Here is an 18,180-nt window from a genome sequence, read left to right as displayed (position 1 = left end):
AGCCTTGTGAAACGTCGGGCTAGTGCGGGTTATACACAGTGCGGACACAGTCCATAAGTTGGAAGTCAAAACACAAATTTCAGGTCCTACATGACGATGCATACTGTTCTATGGTATCCAGGGCAAATATCAAACCTTGCTCATGTTTCCAGACATAATGCTACAAGTTACATTCTGTTAAGTCTCATGACAAAGTATTAATATTAATAGCCGCTATGATTAAAATAGATGAAAAGAGAAACCTAACGGGTATATCGCACGGCCCTTCAACAATGGGTATCTGTTCAACGTCCTCCTCAAGTCTCTTCCGCTCCTCCAGCCCCTCCCTACATTGACTCTAACAAGACAGCGTTCCTGTAGACTCGTTACAGAGCAGCAGAAATACCAGTCTTGCCGGAAGCCAGGTTCGGGGCATTATTAATGAAAAGCGTCTTACTCTTGGCCATGGCAACCACCCACGACCACACACGCATAGTACCAAGCTGGCCAACGCCAGCCGACTTTCCAAGAGAGATAAAAGCCATCACGCCCTGAGAGGGCTTGAACTCCTTAAAGGTATTCTTGCCGGCAAGGGCCAGATCTAGGTTACCAAAAAGATGGGCTACCTGACCATCAATGCGAGCGGCCTGCTTAGATTCAAGATTGCCGATATCGCCAACACCCCAGATGTTAGCAGCCTTGGTTGATTGTAGAGTTGTCTTCAATTCGAGGTTCTTGTTGCCGTCGAGCAGTGATTCCGGCAAGAAGTTGGAGTTAACGCGGCCGCCAAAGGCAGGTATGAAAAGGGCATCGGCAAACGTCTCAGGACTTTCTGCTCCATTTGAGTAGGTGATGGTGATGACGCCATTGGCCTCGCTAACACGCGCGCTTGTTTTTATTGTCACACCTAACTTGGCCAGTGTGTTGGAAGCCGATTTGCGCACACTGTTGGACATGCCAGGCAGAATAGAGTCACTCGATGAAACAAGAATGACATTCTTCTTCTTGGCGCCGGTATACACAGTACCCAGTTCGCCAGCAATTTCGGAACCGGTGATACCACCACCGCCAATGACAATGGTTTTAGCAGCATCAACCTTGCTCTGCAGGTTGTGTAATTCGTCAATCGTCTGCTGGTGTGTGTCAAGGGTCTTTAATGGGAGGCCGCTGCTCTCAGTAGTTCCAGTAGCGACTACCAGGTGGTCGTAACTAAGCTGCTTCTGCTCTCCGCTGTTGGCGACAACAGATACGGTGTTCGAGGCGGGGTCAACAGCAGTAGCCTTGCCTTCAATGTACTCAAAAGCGCCGGCTTTGTAGGCAGAGAATCCAGGCAGGAAATCGATGAACAGCTCGTCCTCGGAAACCTGGCCTGGAATAATACCACGCACAGCAGCCATGTTCCAGTAAAGATAGTGTGAAGGCGACACGAGGGTGACCTTTAGATCAGGATTCTTAGGCAGGCTGCGTTTCAGCAGTTTGTGGGCAGTGCTGAGGCCAGCAAAGCCTGAACCAAGGACAATAATGTGTGTCATATTAGGTATGATAAATTGAGTGGGGGACGATATCAAGGGAACAGAAACGAAGGTTGAGCAACAAGTTTTGGAAATGTGCAGTAGATCATGATGTAAAGAGAAAAAGGCAATAGGGGGACCAGCAGTCGGTTCTTTATATACTTCTGCTTCGCCTACATGTCCAGGAGGTTTTTTTGTCTTACGTAATATAACAGAGAGCCTGAAGTTTGGGCAGTTACCCCTTTCCTGTTCTTCATGATTCTATGTATGCACCAACAATAAACATATTGGCCAAAACCATCCGCATCACTACAGCATAAAAAGATCTTTGGGCTAGGCCACCCATAACAACCGCCCATCAATTCAATGGGGCTTGGCTGGGGTTCCCGCGCGCGATATTAGGCGCACGTTAAACAAACCTACCCAAAAAATAAGCGGCCTAGCATTATTCCAGCCAATCAATCATGTACTTATGGATCCATCTTATCTCAAGCCCTAACCCTACGCCCGACTGTTTTTCAAGGCAAGGAGGTCCAACGCATCAGGGCACGGAGATTATGACCGATGTCCGGACTACGCTGGACAAATGGCCACCGGTTTGAGTTTTTATGCTGCTCTCAACTAGTTAGTCGGAGAATCAGCGGGCGTTCTAGATTCGCCATGTGTGTGTTTGAGCGATTTACATTGCTTTTGTGAATTGTTGGAGGATAAATATTTGCGGGAAATGCTGGTTAGTGATGGTTGAATTTGATGTTGGTGTTGATGTTGTCATCGCCTCTTTCACTTAGTATGCCGCTTTTTTTGCATGTTATGTTTATTATAAGAACATACTGTACTACATAGTTGGAATTAGTAGGGCATGCTAAGCATGAGCGAGGTGGAGCTCATAGTAGTGAGTTGCAACCGTAAGCTAGAAATGATGCAACTTTGTAAGTATGGAGCCCTAGTTTGTCAGTATGAACCAATATTACTAATAAATCGCAGAGCTTACTGTGGGGCCCAATAGGCGCACGGGTACCCGTGGTTTTAAAATCACACGGGACCTGTGGGACTTGCGTAATATTGCACTTTAGGCACAGCTCACACATCACAATAATCAAGTACAAGTACAGACAGTACTGTGATCAATTAGACATCCAAGTTGTATTATTAAACAGTAATAGATTCTATTGCGAGTTGGCGATAATGCATAAGTTTATCTACTGCTGTTCTTCGATATCCTTATCGAGAGACCGTTTTGATATTATTGAGAACAGGCAGTGGGTACCTCCTCGAGTAGTAATCTTCCATGGCCAGTTCTTCAAAGCATCAGGAGGCTTACATGCTCTATCACAGGTGTATGTAACTGTCAATCGGCCGGATTTTCTTCCTAGTAGATCTCCTCATGACAAAGGCATGACAATGATCTAGTGTATAAGCAGGTGGGAGATAATCGTCAGGGAACAAAGCTACGACTTCAATCCAGGCTTGTTCCATTATTGCGTTACCTACTTCTCCATGGTTAAAGAGCGTTATTGCTGCGATTTTACGCGTCGTGTTGGTGCCGAAAGTGGAAGTTTGCGCAAGTCCCACGGGTCCCGTGTGACTTTTAAAACCACGGGTACCCGTGCGCCTATTGGGCCCCGTGGGGCAAATATGAAGACAGCATGGCATGCGGCAGTGCCATACTGCCATACTGTTGGCGTGGCCACAACCTTGTCAGTGCGCGACGAGTTGAGGTCAAGCTCTGTTTCTTTGTGGTCAAAGCGGAGTTAAGCATATATGGGGAGGATAAGCAGGTGCTTTAAGGATAATTAGCATACTTAGGGTTCCAAGTTTCCAAGTTTAATGGATAATTAGCCTTTTAGTTGGTAGTTGGAATGGGGGCCTTGTCTCGCGAGGACAAGAGAGTCCGTCGTTACGTACATATCCAGCAGTAGTCAGTTCTCTGTTGTACAAAAGAAAACAGATAGTTGTTGACTGGTTGATTTGGTTGAGGGCGCGTCGAAATGTTATGGTTTACAAGCTCCCAAGATGTGCATAACTTTTAAGCTTGGCCAAGAAAGGATAGCGGCCTGATCTGACTCGAAACTTACATTGCCTTGCGGTTGTGCTTGCGCCATCTAAACAAAACAGGGAGAGAGAAATGATTCTATTCGGATAATTTTGTGACATTTAATATTAGGAAATGACAAGTTCTTGGTGCGAGAACGGCATGGGAATTATCGTATGACGAGTCGCGGGAATGAAGAACTGATAATATAGGTGGTAGTGGACAAGAAAATAGCAGGCGGGATACGCGGGGAGAGCTGGGGGTACTGGCAAGTATCTTTCCCATGGTCAACTAGCCGAAAAGTATGTATTGCATGTACTAATACATACAGATACACGCATATAAACTTATGTATGATTACGCAGCGGACGAATTTCTTTTTTCTGCCAAAATGATGATGTGGCTTTTGATGTTTTCCCCATCAACAAACATGCTACCAAGTGACAATTTATCTTTTTTTTCTTTCTTTTTACGCACCTTTCCTGGTTCCTTTCTTTCTGCTGTTTTTGTTGTTTTCCTAAAACTCCATGAATCAAATCCTTCCTCCTGTTGAGGTACAGCTCGCCCGTACTTCCTTTGTCATGGTGGCCTGGCTTGGAAGGTGATGGCCGGCTAGACACACACCTTAAACAAGGGGCTTTACGGTGGCGCTTCTGTGCTAGGCCTGTCGGTGGAGTTGACGCAAAAACTCTATGTGTGGAACTCGAGATGATGAGAAAAGCACTGAGGAAGGACAAGACATCTTGACAGATACAAGTGACAGGCGGCAGAGCGCAATCACAATGGCAGATGAGGCTTAAATAACGCGGCCGAGACGTAGGCCTCGGAGTGAGTTAGCGCGTGTCTTCCCTTGTCTTTTGTTTTTGTTGCTGGTGTCCTGAAAGCGTGAGTGCTCTCTCATTCTTGACATCTCGGGCTGGCTGATTAGCCTGTCCCCTGGAACTGCATTCCTGAGGCATGAATCAGGCGTAGTCTTTTCTGCATTCTTTGCCGGATCCCAATGGCACGGAACACGAAACTGTTTGTTGATGTTTGCTGGTGGTGAGAAGTATACAAGAAGTCGTGTGTCCCCCCGTGAGGCGCACTGCGGCTGCAACTCCTGAGCAATGAACCTCATTTGACACCCGCACTCACGCACTCGCTCTCACACATTTACACCAAGTGGCTACTGACTGCCTACTTCCTCCATCGGCACCAACGCCCTGAACCTGACCTGACCTCAGGCTAAGACATCTAAAACCCCAGCTCTAGGCGATATCACCTTCCAGGCCTCGACACACGTTTGCCGTTCACCGCAACACGAGTTGCGCCTACTGTCTTTTTTGCATATACGGCTCCTGTCTCGACAAATATTTGCCCCCACGACCCCTTTGTGGCTGAACATATTCAACGTTAGGGCTGTATTTTTCTCGTCTGTGTTGATCACCGCTTGATCCGTGCTAAAGGAAGGCGAAAGACGTCACATATGGTGACAGAAAGCATAATTCCGGTAGCTTTATTCTCACTTTTCTCTGGTTTCATTTGCCTCTGGGGCTGATTCACTTCTGTTGCACGCCTTGTGCCAAGACAGGGAGGACAACGAGGGAAAAGGAAAAAAGTAAAAAACCCCCAGCAAAGCCGCCTGTGTGAGGTCGATCTTACACACTGATTGATTGGCTTTTAGCTGTATCCCATCGGCTCTATATGCTGTTTTACAGGGCCTTTGCGCACTAAAACGGCCTGGCTTCAACTGTGGAGCAAAACACACACACATTCAGGATTCACCGGGGGGGCGGTTTAATTTAATTCGTATCAACAGGATCAGTGTTCCTCTGGTTTTAACCCATTAACATGCCTTTGGACTCTTTTCCACCTTCTCTCCCACCCGAAGACTCGCCAGCTCTGCCTTTGCCAACGCCTTCGCCGCCTTCATCGCCTTCAGCGTCTTCAGAGCTTTCAGAGCCACCCTCACCTTCGCTGCCGGATTCAGTCTCTAATTGCTATACTACAAACCCCAACAGTCTTTACTCACAGCGGACTCAGCTACAGCAACCGCAACCACAGCACAGATCCGTAAACAACCTTCGAAATAGTAGCAAACCAACTATTACACATGTTATTAGTTCCCACGATCTTCACACCATAGCATCTCCCACCCGATTAGTCCGACACTCGGATCGAAATCAACAGTCCACTCGTCCCCCTTCACACTTGACTATTCCGGAGCGCGCACATCCGCATCCCCTCACTGGAATTCAATCCAAATACGCCGATTTCGACCAAGAACCGTACTTTTGTTCTCCATCGCCCGCCCTATCTGCAGAGTATCATCGTCAAATCGATCCCGACCTTCGAACAGCTTCAACATCGCCTGCGTCGCTGGATGCAGAGCAGCCTTCAGAAACCTCGCCCTTTGACAACTCCTACGCGATTTTGGAACGCATCCCGTCGTCCTCCACATGGTCAGGCAATCAATCTAGACTCCAGGAGCATCACCACCCGTTTGAACCTCCTGACAACGTTACAAGCTTAAGTCTTAGTGGACGCAGTAGTCCATTTGGAAGACGCCTCAGCCCCACTAGTGATAGCGGGAGGGCTTACCAAAGCCAATCTATTCGCAGCAGCACTGGCTCTAGCACGACATCTTACATCACCGCAAGCAACCAAAACATTCAAATGCCCGCAAACGGCCTTATGTCAGGGGCGCCTGCCTCTGCTTCCGTGAGCAATCGCAACAGCCAAATCAGCAGTAGCAACACACCCACATATGATAATAGCAGCAGCCACAGCAGTCCAAACCCAGACTACAGTGTTCGAACAACATCTGGTCAGCCTCCTTCCCCCGTCTTAGGGCCTGAGGTTCCTTTGCACCGCGACTTCGACGTCAACACGCCTTTGCCTGTTATTCGTAGCCTAGGGTCTAGCAGTCGTTCTCCATCTCGTAGCGCCTCCTCGCTTCGTGACCCATTCCAGGATGATCATTTCCAAAATTATGCCTCGTCGCGCGGCCTAGATCCCCGCTTGGGCGAAGTCAACCCCCAAATGATTGCTGACGACGGCGACGACGGGCTTGTTTATGGCAAGTCAGGCCGCAACTCGCTTATCAACGTGCACAGAAAATCTGCCAGTTCTGTATCACCCAACATTAAGGCAGCAGCCGCTATGGGTGGCGCTGTCATGTTGAATACTCTGCCAGGCGGTAGTTCCCCCAACCAAAGTGGCACTGGGTTAGCTGCAGATGCGCCCACTCCACATGACTCTACGTACAAAGTTGGTGCAGCAGCAGCTGCAGTAGGCTTTTCGCCCGATGGACTAGCGGAAAAAGGACACAGTGCTCTTAGCATCAAAAACAGCAACAAACGGCGAAAATTGTGCATAATTATAACTTTGGGTGTGCTGCTGTTGGCCGCTATTATTGGTGGTACCCTTGGCGGATACCTGGGAAACCGAAACAAAAAAGGCAGCTCAAGCGATTCTGACAATGGCCAATCAGCATCCCAAGACACGGAGACCAATGGTGTCTTGACCAAAGACAGCGCTGAAATCAAGAAACTGTTGAACAACGCGAATCTTCACAAAGTATTCCCCGGAATGGACTATACCCCACTCAACACCCAGTATCCCGACTGCTTGCACAACCCACCTTCACAAAACAACATCACCCGGGATATTGCTGTGCTTTCGCAGCTGACCAATGTTATTCGTCTCTATGGCACTGATTGCAATCAAACCGAAATGGTTCTCGAAGCAATGAAAAACCTTGATGTTTCTAGCTCCATGTCCTTGTGGATGGGCGTGTGGCAAGATTCCAACACTACAACCAACTCTCGCCAACTCTCGCAGATGTGGGATGTCCTGGACAACTATGGCACCACTCCCTTCCGGGGGCTTGTTGTTGCCAATGAGATCCTTTTCCGTGAAGAAATGACCGAAACAGAGCTTGGCAATCTTATGGCAGAGGTGCGTACGAACCTCACCGATCGTGGCTTTGATGCCTTGCCTGTCTGCACCTCTGATCTCGGTGACAAGTGGACGTCTTCTCTTGCGGATAAGAGTGACGTCATTATGAGCAACATCCATCCCTTCTTTGGAGGAGTGCCGTATGCTGAGGCGGCCAACTGGACTTGGTCGTTCTTCAACAATAAAAACGCCGACTTTTTCAAGGCCGATGCTGCAGACAACATCATCAGTGAGATTGGATGGCCCACCAGTGGCGGCACAAATTGCCCAGCTGACGTGACGGACTGCGGATCGACAGGCAGTATAGCCAGCGTCGATGGGCTGAATGCTCTCCTTGACGACTGGGTCTGTGCGGCCATGGAAAATGGGACTAACTACTTTTGGTTTTCTGCCTTTGATGAGCCGTGGAAAGTGCGATTCAATGAGGAGGGGGCAGAGTGGGAAGACCAATGGGGTCTTATGGATGTCAACCGCAATCTGAAGGAGGGCGTGGTGATTCCAGACTGCGGGGGGAAAACCGTGTCTTGAGAAGCAGAAGCTTCTTCCGTTACACTCTTTGTCTATTCTTTCCGCGGGGGACAACTCTGACGTTTTTTTCTTTGTTTGTTAGTTTTTCTTCTTTCTTTCTTTGGGGGGGGGACGAGAGGGGATATGAAGTGATATTTTGTATCCTTTCTTTTTCTTCTCCCTCCTATGGCGTTCCGGCACTTAGGGGATCAACCCTTCAGTCTTTTGTTTCCTTTCTTTCGGATGTTGACTCTTCACTCTTTGGCCATAAATGGCTTGCTTTCCTTTTCCTTTTCCTGTTTCTTTTCTGCTTTCCTTGCCCATAGACTGAACCTGTTGTCGCTCAGACCCCTTTTCTACTACGTTTCGTTCGCAAGGGAGAGAGAATGCGTTGTTTGCCATTGGGGAGATAGAATTATTTATTCTTGCTGGATTTATCGAGTTACTTCACACGTGTTGTATTTCCGTGGGTAACAATCAATGGGGGTGCCCATATGTAGATATTTCTCTTACCTAAATAAAGTCTCGAGCCTTTTCTTGCATCTTCCTGAAATCCCGCAGCTTCTCCCATAAACCACATATAGAACCAGTCCTTAGCGTTTTTATTCAGTTCTCTTGAAATTTAGGAGGGGTTTTTTTTCTCATTTTTGGACTTGTACGTATTTTTTGATACCTGTAAACACTGCTCCCCTTCCCTCGTGGTATCCTTATTCTCCTACTGACAGTAAGCTAGCGGTTCTTCCAAATTACTAACAGTCTCCTCCTTGGTGTGTACGTCGCCCGGGTCCACTCGAAAGTGTTCTGACGGAGCTCCAATCCATTAACTTGGACTTGGAACGTGATTTTGAGCCTGCACCAGAACGAGAAGCGGCCAATCTTTCGCAAGGATTGCCTTTCCGTTCTGCCCCAAAGAATCCCCTGGGCTTGCGGGTGTGACTGCGCTGTGATTGAGTGGACCCTGAAGAATCCAAAGATTTGGTGGATGTATCTGACACTTTGCGACTATGAGCTAGCATTACCGAAACCGCATCGATGTTGCTGAGCCTAGAAGGGCCATTTCCCATAGAGTCAGGTCCAAGTCCATCCTGCTCTTTAAGGGGCCTGGTACAAATATCAAAGTCTGTCGAAGTCTATTCCACAGCCTTTTCTGAACCATTAGCCCCGTTAGAAGCAGCCGCAGCACCGCCTTTCCAAAGTCCATAGAAACCGTCACAGTTCTTCCACATTTTGATAGTGCCGTCTTCGGATGCCGTAGCGTAGAGTTTGTTGTCGGGAGAAAAGGCAATGGACCAAATGGGACCGTGGTGTCCTTTATGGGTTTCTGTAGCACGATTAGTAGTTGGTCATATGGGCGTAGAGAAGAAGAGAGAAGAGAGACAGATGAGCTTTGAGGAGACGCGTGCATGTTCAAGGCCCATAGTTGACTTACCGATCTCGCTTCCATCATCCCATCTCAGGACTCTGGCCCAGGTTCCAGGGTCCTCACCGACAACAATCTTGCGTCCCTTGACATCAAGACCAACACTGGCAACCTTAAACTTGACATCCATGCGCTTAAGCTCGTCCATAGCCCGAGCGCCGCCCCAGAAGTAAACAAACTTTCCAGCTGCAACGGAGAGAACTGGCCGTCCACCACCAATATCCGTGGCATTAGTGTAGCTGGGGGCTAGAGATGCTAGCTCACATGACTTGATTTCGCCATCCAAGACCTCAGAATGAATCATACAGCGCGACGATAGGTCAAACCAGCGCAGAGTGTTTTCGGATGCTGTAACGAGAGTGTTTACGTCTTGGGTCCAAGCAATAAACTTGATGCTCCCGGTGTGTGTTCCAGCGCCGATTTCAAAGCCCTGCGAAGCCTGGATGGTTGTAGGAGAGGAGCCACCATTACTAGAAAGGCCGGCAAGATCAAAGATACGCAGTTTTTTTTCCATACCACCAGTAGCTAGGAGATCTGAATTATCAGGAGGGTATGCAACCGCGCGGACGATGTGGTCGTGCTGAATAGTGTGGAGGAGTTCACCAGAGTGGGTATCCCAGATTTTACTAGGCAGAGCATGAGTTAGACAAAGCCAAATAGGCGAGCACACAAGATCGGAGGATAGGTCAAGATTCCTTACGCAGTGAAATCAGCAGAAGCTGTCGCGGCATTTGTAGAATCTGGGCTCAGCCGCGCCTGCCACACGGCGCCCTTGTGGCCAATGAAAGTACCAATCCTGTTGTTAGAGGGGAAGAGAAAGGTTAGGACATATGTATTAGGCGGCTCCCATGTGTCGATAATGTTGTCGCAAGTACACACCAGTCGCCAGTTTGGCCGTCGCGCAACATAGGATTATTGTCTATAGGATCTTAGTTAGCATGCGGGTAACACAGCCAAACATGATACGCACAAGAGGAGCTTTCACATACCCTTGCATGCGGATATCAAATAGTAGACTTCTTCCTTTTCTAAAGGCGAAAACTCGATATGGGGTACAGGGCGAGAGTGGCCGTGGCACGTGAGAGGGACGTATTGGCGAGATTGTTCGGTAGCCATTGCGAGATATGTATCGATGAAAAAGGCTAGACGAGGATATAACAAGATAATAGGATGATAACCAAGGAGAGGCAGATAATGCGACAGGAGAAAAAGGAGAGGAGAAGGAGGCAAAATCAAGGACTCGAGTCAAGTAGAATCGCAGTTGGGGTTAGAATGTGACCAGATTGGTTGGAGATTGGTAAGTGCAGCGTCGAGGAGAACAGCTGGATTTTATTTATCGCAATGATCGTTGGAGAGTATAGGAGACGGGCTAGACAATAGATTGGCGATTTGAGTTTCGTTGGACTAAGGTGTGAGGGTATCTTGCGTATGGTAAGAAAAAGAAAAGGGTTAACGAGAAAGGGAAAGCCGAGAGAAAAAAGACACTTGTTTGTGTTTTAGGAGGGGCAGGATCTAAGAGCGATTGAACAGACAGAAGATAGAGGGAGAAAAGAAAAGAGTTGGGGACTAAAAGAACGGTAGACTTTCTGGGTGGAAGGGGAGAAAACAGAGTGGATAGAGTGGAAGGGAAACAAAGATAGAGCGAGAGCTATGAGTTCAATGTTTTTTTTTTTACTCTTGGTGATGCTGGATTTAATTTTGAGCAACTCCCAAATCAGCCTTCAACGTTCGCGAGGCAGCTTCACTGGCCTGCCTTGGATGGGGGCTTTTCACCCTGTTTTGGCGCTCTGGTCTCGGCGAAGGCATAGAGCACTAAGTGCTGTGCTTTGGTGCTCTATATAGTACTGTACTAGTGGCTATACTATTAGCTATGCTACAAACTACAAGCGCTAGAAAAGAATGGCACGTGCACCAACTTCCTTTTGTCTAGTCGCATGTACAGTGTGGGCACGGTATATGTGGGCTTAGTCAGAGGCAGGAAGAGGAGGAGGAGGCCTGGTGGGGCAGTAGGTAGCCATTGTTAAGCTATAGCTTTGCTGTAGTGCAGCATATGATACGCACATACGTCAACGATTTGCTGACTTAAGCTTCAAGCTTCCCTTCCATTAACTCATATGGTAGTTTCCTAATTCCCTTTTGACAGCCTTTTTCCTTCCAACTTCTGCAGTAACGCTGCCCCTTCAACCAGCTTTGTCGTGGCCACAAGACACTCTTTTTTGTCTCCCCCTCAAACCAATTGTCCTCCCTAGGACCAGTCTTCATTTTCTCTTCATTTTGCTTGTTTCCATCATAGCCTAAGCGCTGCTGTTTCGATCTTAACATCCATCTTACCATAATAGTGCATCGAGCCGATTTCTAGCAGCGGGGCAATCGTGGACTTCAGCTATCAATTCATCCATAGATACCATTTTTACAAGCGGGCAAAGCGATCTGTCTTTTGCGTCTATCAACCCTTTTGTGAACAAGAACAGCCCTTTGTCATGGCCTTCCAACTATCGGCCCAGCTGATTGGCCACGAGTCCGATGTCCGTCCCCCTCTCCCTCCCCAAATTCCCCCACGTCCAGTGCCTCCATTGCCTACTTCTTCGGTTTTCTAACAAGACAATCGACCTTTACTGAAAAATAGGTCCGCGATGCTATCTTTCCCTCAAGCTCGCTCATTCTCACGGCTTCTAGAGATGGAACAGTCCGGAGATGGCAGAGAACTTCCGACTCGGCATTTGAGGCTTTTTTGGTCAGCCAAGGCTCCGAATATGTAAACTCAGTAACCTACATCCCCCCCTCGATTCGCTATCCAAATGGCCTTGCCATTTCTGGCGGCAAGGACACTATCATCGATGTGCGAAGCCCGAAGGCGACACCAGAAAATAACGCTGAGCGCATGCTGATTGGACACGGCCACAACATCTGCACCCTCGACGCTTCCCCCAAAGGCACATACGTGATTTCTGGTGGATGGGACTGCCAAGCCCGTGTTTGGAAAGTTGAAAAATGGGAGACCGAGTTCAGTGAGTGCCTATGGATGCTGATGTTGGAAATCAGATTGTCGAGGTCGAGTATCCCTTTGCTGACCTCATTCTAGTGCTCCAGGAACACGAACTCAGCGTTTGGGCTGTTCTGGCCTACGATGAAAACACCGTCATCACGGGCTGTGCTGACAAAAAAATCCGTATCTTTGATCTCCGCAACAGTGTTGCTGGTGATGTTCGCCCTGCTTCTACCATTCACACTCCAGACATTGTTCGTGCCCTCTGTCGTCTCCCGTCTGGCCATCCTACTGGGGCTGAAATTGCTTGCGCCTGCAGTGATGGCGTGATACGTCTTTACAAACTCGACGGAACGATGATTTCAGAGCTGATTGGCCACGATAGTTACATTTACAGCTTGGCAATTTTGCCCTCTGGCGAAATTGTCAGCTCTGGAGAAGATAGGACCGTGAAGATATGGAGCGGCTCTTCCTGCATCCAGACCATTACGCACCCGGCGATCAGTGTCTGGAGTGTTGCTGCCTGTGCCGAGACGGGCGATATTGTGACCGCAGCTAGTGACAATGTAGCACGTGTATTTACGCGAAGCCCAGAACGCTTGGCCGATGCCGAGACCCTGAGGGAGTTTAAGGAGGCAGTATCAAACTCATCCATCCCCCAGAAGCCAATGGGCGGCATCAATAAGGAGAAAGTTCCCGGCACTGAGTTTTTGACGACAAAGATGGGCAAAAAGGACGGTCAAGTTCAGGTCATCAAACATGATGATGGTTCTCTGGCAGCCTATACCTGGTCTATGATGCTGCAAAAATGGGAACATGTTGGTGCTGTTGTTGACTCGGCTGGAAGCAGTGGCCGCAAGCAAGAGTATAATGGCCAGCAGTACGACTTTGTCTTTGATGTTGATATCGATGATTCTAAGCCGCCACTAAAGCTTCCCTTTAACCTGTCACAAAATGTTTTTGAGGCTGCTAGAAAGTTCCTTGAGGATAATGAGCTTCCTATTACCTACCTTGACAATGTCGTTAAATTTCTGGAGACAAATACCCAGGGGGCTACAATTGGAGAGGCCGCAGATTCCTCTAGCTCACATCCTGATCCGATGGGATCGGATGCTCGCTATCATCCTGGCGATGAAAACCGGCCTTCGCCTGCTCAAAAGACGCTTCCTCAGACCGACTACATTGCTCTACTCAATGGGAAGTTTGATAGTAAGTCATGTATGGCATTATGCTTCGTAGTTGATTGGTGCTAACATAGTTTGTCTATAGATATTTTCAACAAAATCCACACCGTCAACAAGAATCTCATCAGTGCAGGCAACAAAGAATTTGCTTTAAATCCTGCTGAAGAACAGGTCTTGTCGGAGCTTCGCCCTTGCATCGAGGGTAACACTCCAATCCAGGCAACGAGTCTAGAGATTGTCATAAAAGTGGCCTCTCGATGGAACTATCCCGATGTTCTTCCTGGTCTAGACCTTTTACGCTATCTCGTCCGTTACCCCGAGACTGCATTGTATAAGGATTCGGAAACCAGAAACATTATTGACTTGGTAATCTCGAGCTCTCTAAATGTGCCTAGTGGCCAAGAAATTAATGTGAACTGCATTGTCATGGCTATCCGATGCCTTTCCAACCTGTTTACGTCAGCAGAGGGTGTTTCACTGATGACAGACCAGTTCACCAAGGCACTTGAGTTTCTTGAGAAGGTTGCCGGCATTAGCGGCACAGCTATTGGCGCATCTAACCGACACGTACAAATCGCCTCAACAACGACGCTCATCAACCTCGCTGTTCTCGGTGCGAAGACTGAAGTATCTTTGGATGTCCGGAGACGCATGGTGAATATCCTGGGCATCATCTTAAAAGACAATACTGATAGCGAGGTTCTGTACCGTGGCCTAGTGGCTTTGGGAACGATGGTTAGCCATAAGACCGACATAGCGCAGGACTGGAGACCGTGGGTGAAATCTGTAGTTGAACGTTGCGACGAGGCGCGGGTGAAGAGTCTGGGTAGAGAATGCCTGAATTTGTGAAGTGAGATAGGTATGGGACGATGGGAACTGAACAAGAATATTGCAAGATTCATGCAAGCGATGGTTAAGGCACGAGGGAAAAGAATAATATCAACTTAGGAGAAAGAAAAGTAAAAATAAAACGCCTTGACGTACATTTAACATCTAGCCTTAACCAAAGAACTCCGAAACAGTAGAAAGAACAACACACGTAAGCTACCAAGACAACTGAAAAAGAAGGGGTATTTAAGCAAATAAAAAGGAGTGAATGAAAGAGGGTAAAAAGAGGCAAGGCTGCGGCTCTGCCTCACTAACTATACAAGCAGTGCAAATAATGAGCCCAAAGCCACGGCCAACCACAGATTTCTGGGTACAGCAGCACCCATGGCCGGGGCGCTGGAGGCTTGCGAGCTGGAGCGACTTGGGGCTTCTGATACGGTCACGGTGTAGACATCAGCAAAGCCGAATTCTGTGCTGTTGAAACAGTTGCTTTCGTTGACACGGGCAATCTTGGAGTCGCCAGGCTCGGCAAACTCGATGTCGACACACTGGCAAAGACGTGATGATGGGTTAGATAGATTAGGCCACCGGAAGAAAGGATGAGTGGGGAGGAATGGGGCTGGCAGAAACTGTAGGGACAGGACAACTCACGGCATACAACGCAGCACCGTGCTGTGCTTGCTCGACCACCTGGATCGTGGCCTTATCGCCGGCCTTGACCGTGATGTTGGCCGGCATAGGCACCTGTGGGAAGCAGACAGTGCCGGGATACGGGGTGTTGGAGGGGCCAATAAGCTGCACGTCACGGATCATATTGAACGACATATTGTGCGGGCCTGCATCAGGGCCGTCGGTGCCTAGGCCGAGGTTAATATGGAGGTTGGCTAGTTGATGGCCCTGGAACCAGCCCGGCTGGAAGGCGACGGCGCCGCCAGTGGTGGGCCAGTAGGTGCGGTTGGTTGTGGTACCGAGGCCGCCGCCTGGAGAAAAGACCTAGTTAGTAGATGGCACTTGTGCAAGGGAAGAGTTGGTGGGGAGGGAGGGAGGAAGAAGGGCAGATAGTGAGCAGCGAGCGCTTACAAGGATACATCCACTGCATGCCATACGGGAAGCTATCGTTGGTGATGAGGTTGTTGCCGCGAGTGCCTGGATAAGAGAGCACGATATGGGCGCTGCTCAGTGACGCCGCAGCCAGCGTGAAGACAAAGAACCAGAGCATGACGATTTATGGTTTGCAAGCACGTAGCTCTGCGTATATACCGTATGTACAAGCGATGGCGCAAAAAGAGAAATGAAGCAGAAGGCGGGAAAGGGAGGGAGGGATAAAAGTCAAAAGGACTGATGGGGAGGCCTGATGCACGCAATATAAGAACACAGCAGGCGGGCGAAACAGGGCAAGCTAGTTGGGCTATATGTGACTGACTTGCTTGGACAGTCAGAAAACGAAGACAGGGTGGGAGCGGAAAGCAGCTGATATATTATACTCTTGGTCTTTGGTTGCAATGTAAGCACGGCCGGGGGGGCGGGTTCTCTTTTTTCTGCCTTTCTTTCTTTTTCTCTCTTCTCCCTGGCTGGCTATCCTTCTTCTCCATGCAAGCCTAGGCCAGTGTGATTTCCGCCTTGAGTCTTCCTTTCTTCGGCTGTACACGAGCAGGATAGAGTGCTTTGTTGGTTGTGATGGCGGCGATGTAGGGGTGCGTTATCCACACTGGAACAGCGCAGCGCAATCAGAACAGGCCTGGCCTACTCCGCGATTTATTAGTTAGACTGATCTCCATGTCACTTGGTTAGTTTTTCTCAATTCCACTAATATTGCTTGCCTTATTGACGGGCTTCCTGCAACCAGCGACCTGCCCCCGGACCAACATGCCATTAATCTGCCAAAAGTCTGGGCAATAGTGGTTAATGTCGTTATCTGATTGGCTACTTGGCCGTTCTTTAAGCGCCCTGCTCTTCCATACAGTAAGTGGGGGGGGGGCTGGATGGAGCGCCTTGATTGGCGTAAGGCCTGGGGTTTGAATCCTGAGCCTTGAAGCCTTCACCTAGGCGAGAGAAAAGATCTAGACTATCGTGCTAGAAAGAGCTCGTAGTTGAGAAAATGCTGACGTGACAGATTCAGAATGTAACGGGACTTTTTTTTTTTATTTTTTTTTTTTATTATTTTTTTTTTCTCACTTCTTATTGGTGTTCTCCTTCCGCTTCTTCCTTAAACTCCCCGTTGGTCAAGTTAAGGTGCTGCTAGTGAAAAGCGGTGAACCACTAGCTCGTTCATCAGGAATAAAACCGGCAGAAGACTTGGGTCGTACAAGGGCGGTGTTGGGTTTTGGCCCCAAACAGGGCTTTCTTCTCTACAGCCCATCTAGAACAAGATGACGGCCACGGCCACGGCCACGGCACATTATATATCACACAATCCATAAATGCTACCTTTATCCTCACGCAATGTCTGCAGCTGAACCCGCGCAAGAGTGGACATACGTCCGTCGGGGGAAAAAGAGCCGTCGCACAGTCCCAGCAACATCCCAGTTGCACTCTGAGCGTCAGCGCCCACAAGAGTCATCTTCACTGCCACAGCCCCCGGCGGTGATGCTGGATGAAATCTGCAAAACACACGAGTCACTTGCGCAGAAATGGGATGTTTCGGCGTGCCGCAAAGACTTGGTCAAGCTCTTGGCCGACCGGAAGGGGCTGGCGACAGTAAAGGTGGCACGGGCTGTGTGTCTGGGCGTTGGGAGTTTTGGTGCCGTCGAGATTGGCTGGCTAGCAAGGAAACGTGCACACATGCAAGTCCTGGCATTCTTGGACATTGTTAAGTCTCTGAACCAAAGTAAGCAAGCAAGCAAACAGAAATGACATGGTGGAACGTAGAGCGTGGAGCGTGGAACCCGACAAGGCAGCCATAGTATGGGGCGCGTTCGCCCGCGCAGAGATAGACAACAAAAACGCCTAGTGCTATGATAGTACGAACTCTCGCTAATCTATAGTTTTTATAGATGTGGACCCGGGTGCAGCCACGATCAAATGTTTCTTTCAAGAGCCGGCATTCACATCCGAGGACTGCAGGTTCATCAAGTCTCTAGGCCACGAAGTAGTAATATCTCCGGCGGGATTTGAATGCGTCGATGAGAATACGTTTGTTTTTGGCATCCACCTTTACGCCGAGATATATAGCAAGATATTGTCACGTAACCTCCCAGCTATCTTCATTGGTACAAGCTGGGATGAGTGGGAAAAGTACGTGCTCTCCCTCCATCTCCCCTCCTTTCCCCCTTCCCAGTCTTCCCTTGCCCTCCCCCCCCCCAAGTCCACCTTCAAATTGCAGCTAAAGCATGCTGTGCTGTATTCACAATCAAGGGTATCTTCAGAACTGAACACAGGCTGACTAAAAGAGTAAAAAAAATTTGCCCAACCCGCAGTGTGTCTTTATCAGGCACCAACAAGAAACCCCACCGAATTGCCGACATGGACGCAGCCTACAACAAGGCCGACTTTCCACAAGACGACAACTACACTTTCTCTAGCACCGTTGTATACTGGAAGACCGCGAGGGAGGATGATGGGGCCGGCAAGTCCGAGACAGATGAAAAAAAAAAAAAAGCCATGTGCCAAAACGCGTATGCCATTAATGGCAAAGCTGACACCAATCCATCGCCATCATACGTCTCCAGCAAAACATCCGAGGTAATAGAGTAGCCTCTAGAAGGGGCGATGTTTTAAGAGTCTCCGAAGAGCCAGCATGAACAAACTCTAGAGTCGTCGCCCAAAGCAAAAGCAAAAAAAAAAGAAAAGAAGAA

At 48.7% G+C, this 18,180-nt stretch overlaps 6 protein-coding genes across 6 annotated transcripts; 3 read left to right on the top strand and 3 right to left on the bottom strand.

Annotated features, from left to right (window-relative positions):
- Positions 1-365: 365 nt before the first annotated feature.
- Positions 366-1,511, bottom strand: HOO65_090073 (amid-like mitochondrial oxidoreductase protein; the record flags this gene model as incomplete). Its single annotated transcript, XM_071001591.1, has 1 exon — positions 366-1,511. The coding sequence occupies one exon, from the start codon at positions 1,509-1,511 to the stop codon at positions 366-368; it is 1,146 nt and encodes a 381-aa protein (XP_070855959.1).
- Positions 1,512-5,352: 3,841 nt separating this feature from the next.
- HOO65_090072 (putative glucan endo-1,3-beta-glucosidase btgC) lies at positions 5,353-7,989 on the top strand (the record flags this gene model as incomplete). Its single annotated transcript, XM_071001590.1, has 1 exon — positions 5,353-7,989. The coding sequence occupies one exon, from the start codon at positions 5,353-5,355 to the stop codon at positions 7,987-7,989; it is 2,637 nt and encodes an 878-aa protein (XP_070855958.1).
- A 1,109-nt stretch (positions 7,990-9,098) lies between these two features.
- HOO65_090071 (Serine-threonine kinase receptor-associated protein) lies at positions 9,099-10,504 on the bottom strand (the record flags this gene model as incomplete). Its single annotated transcript, XM_071004534.1, has 5 exons — positions 9,099-9,289; positions 9,398-10,014; positions 10,089-10,184; positions 10,268-10,307; positions 10,378-10,504. 5 exons carry the CDS (start codon positions 10,502-10,504, stop codon positions 9,099-9,101), a joined length of 1,071 nt encoding a protein of 356 aa, XP_070855957.1.
- A 1,364-nt stretch (positions 10,505-11,868) lies between these two features.
- Positions 11,869-14,407, top strand: HOO65_090070 (Ubiquitin homeostasis protein lub1; the record flags this gene model as incomplete). The annotated part of the gene is made up of 4 exons (XM_071004456.1): positions 11,869-11,952; positions 12,015-12,396; positions 12,471-13,583; positions 13,644-14,407. 4 exons carry the CDS (start codon positions 11,869-11,871, stop codon positions 14,405-14,407), a joined length of 2,343 nt encoding a protein of 780 aa, XP_070855956.1.
- A 293-nt stretch (positions 14,408-14,700) lies between these two features.
- HOO65_090069 (gpi anchored protein) lies at positions 14,701-15,605 on the bottom strand (the record flags this gene model as incomplete). The annotated part of the gene is made up of 3 exons (XM_071004583.1): positions 14,701-14,934; positions 15,038-15,366; positions 15,467-15,605. 3 exons carry the CDS (start codon positions 15,603-15,605, stop codon positions 14,701-14,703), a joined length of 702 nt encoding a protein of 233 aa, XP_070855955.1.
- Positions 15,606-16,828: 1,223 nt separating this feature from the next.
- HOO65_090068 (uncharacterized protein) lies at positions 16,829-18,079 on the top strand (the record flags this gene model as incomplete). The annotated part of the gene is made up of 3 exons (XM_071004553.1): positions 16,829-17,213; positions 17,380-17,620; positions 17,803-18,079. The coding sequence occupies 3 exons, from the start codon at positions 16,829-16,831 to the stop codon at positions 18,077-18,079; spliced, it is 903 nt and encodes a 300-aa protein (XP_070855954.1).
- Positions 18,080-18,180: the final 101 nt, after the last annotated feature.

The sequence above is a fragment of the Ceratocystis lukuohia genome (genome assembly GCF_044167205.1).
Source record: "Ceratocystis lukuohia strain C4212 chromosome Unknown Supercontig9_pilon, whole genome shotgun sequence".
NCBI lineage: Eukaryota > Fungi > Ascomycota > Sordariomycetes > Microascales > Ceratocystidaceae > Ceratocystis > Ceratocystis lukuohia.
This window is presented reverse-complemented; position numbering and strand designations above follow the sequence as displayed.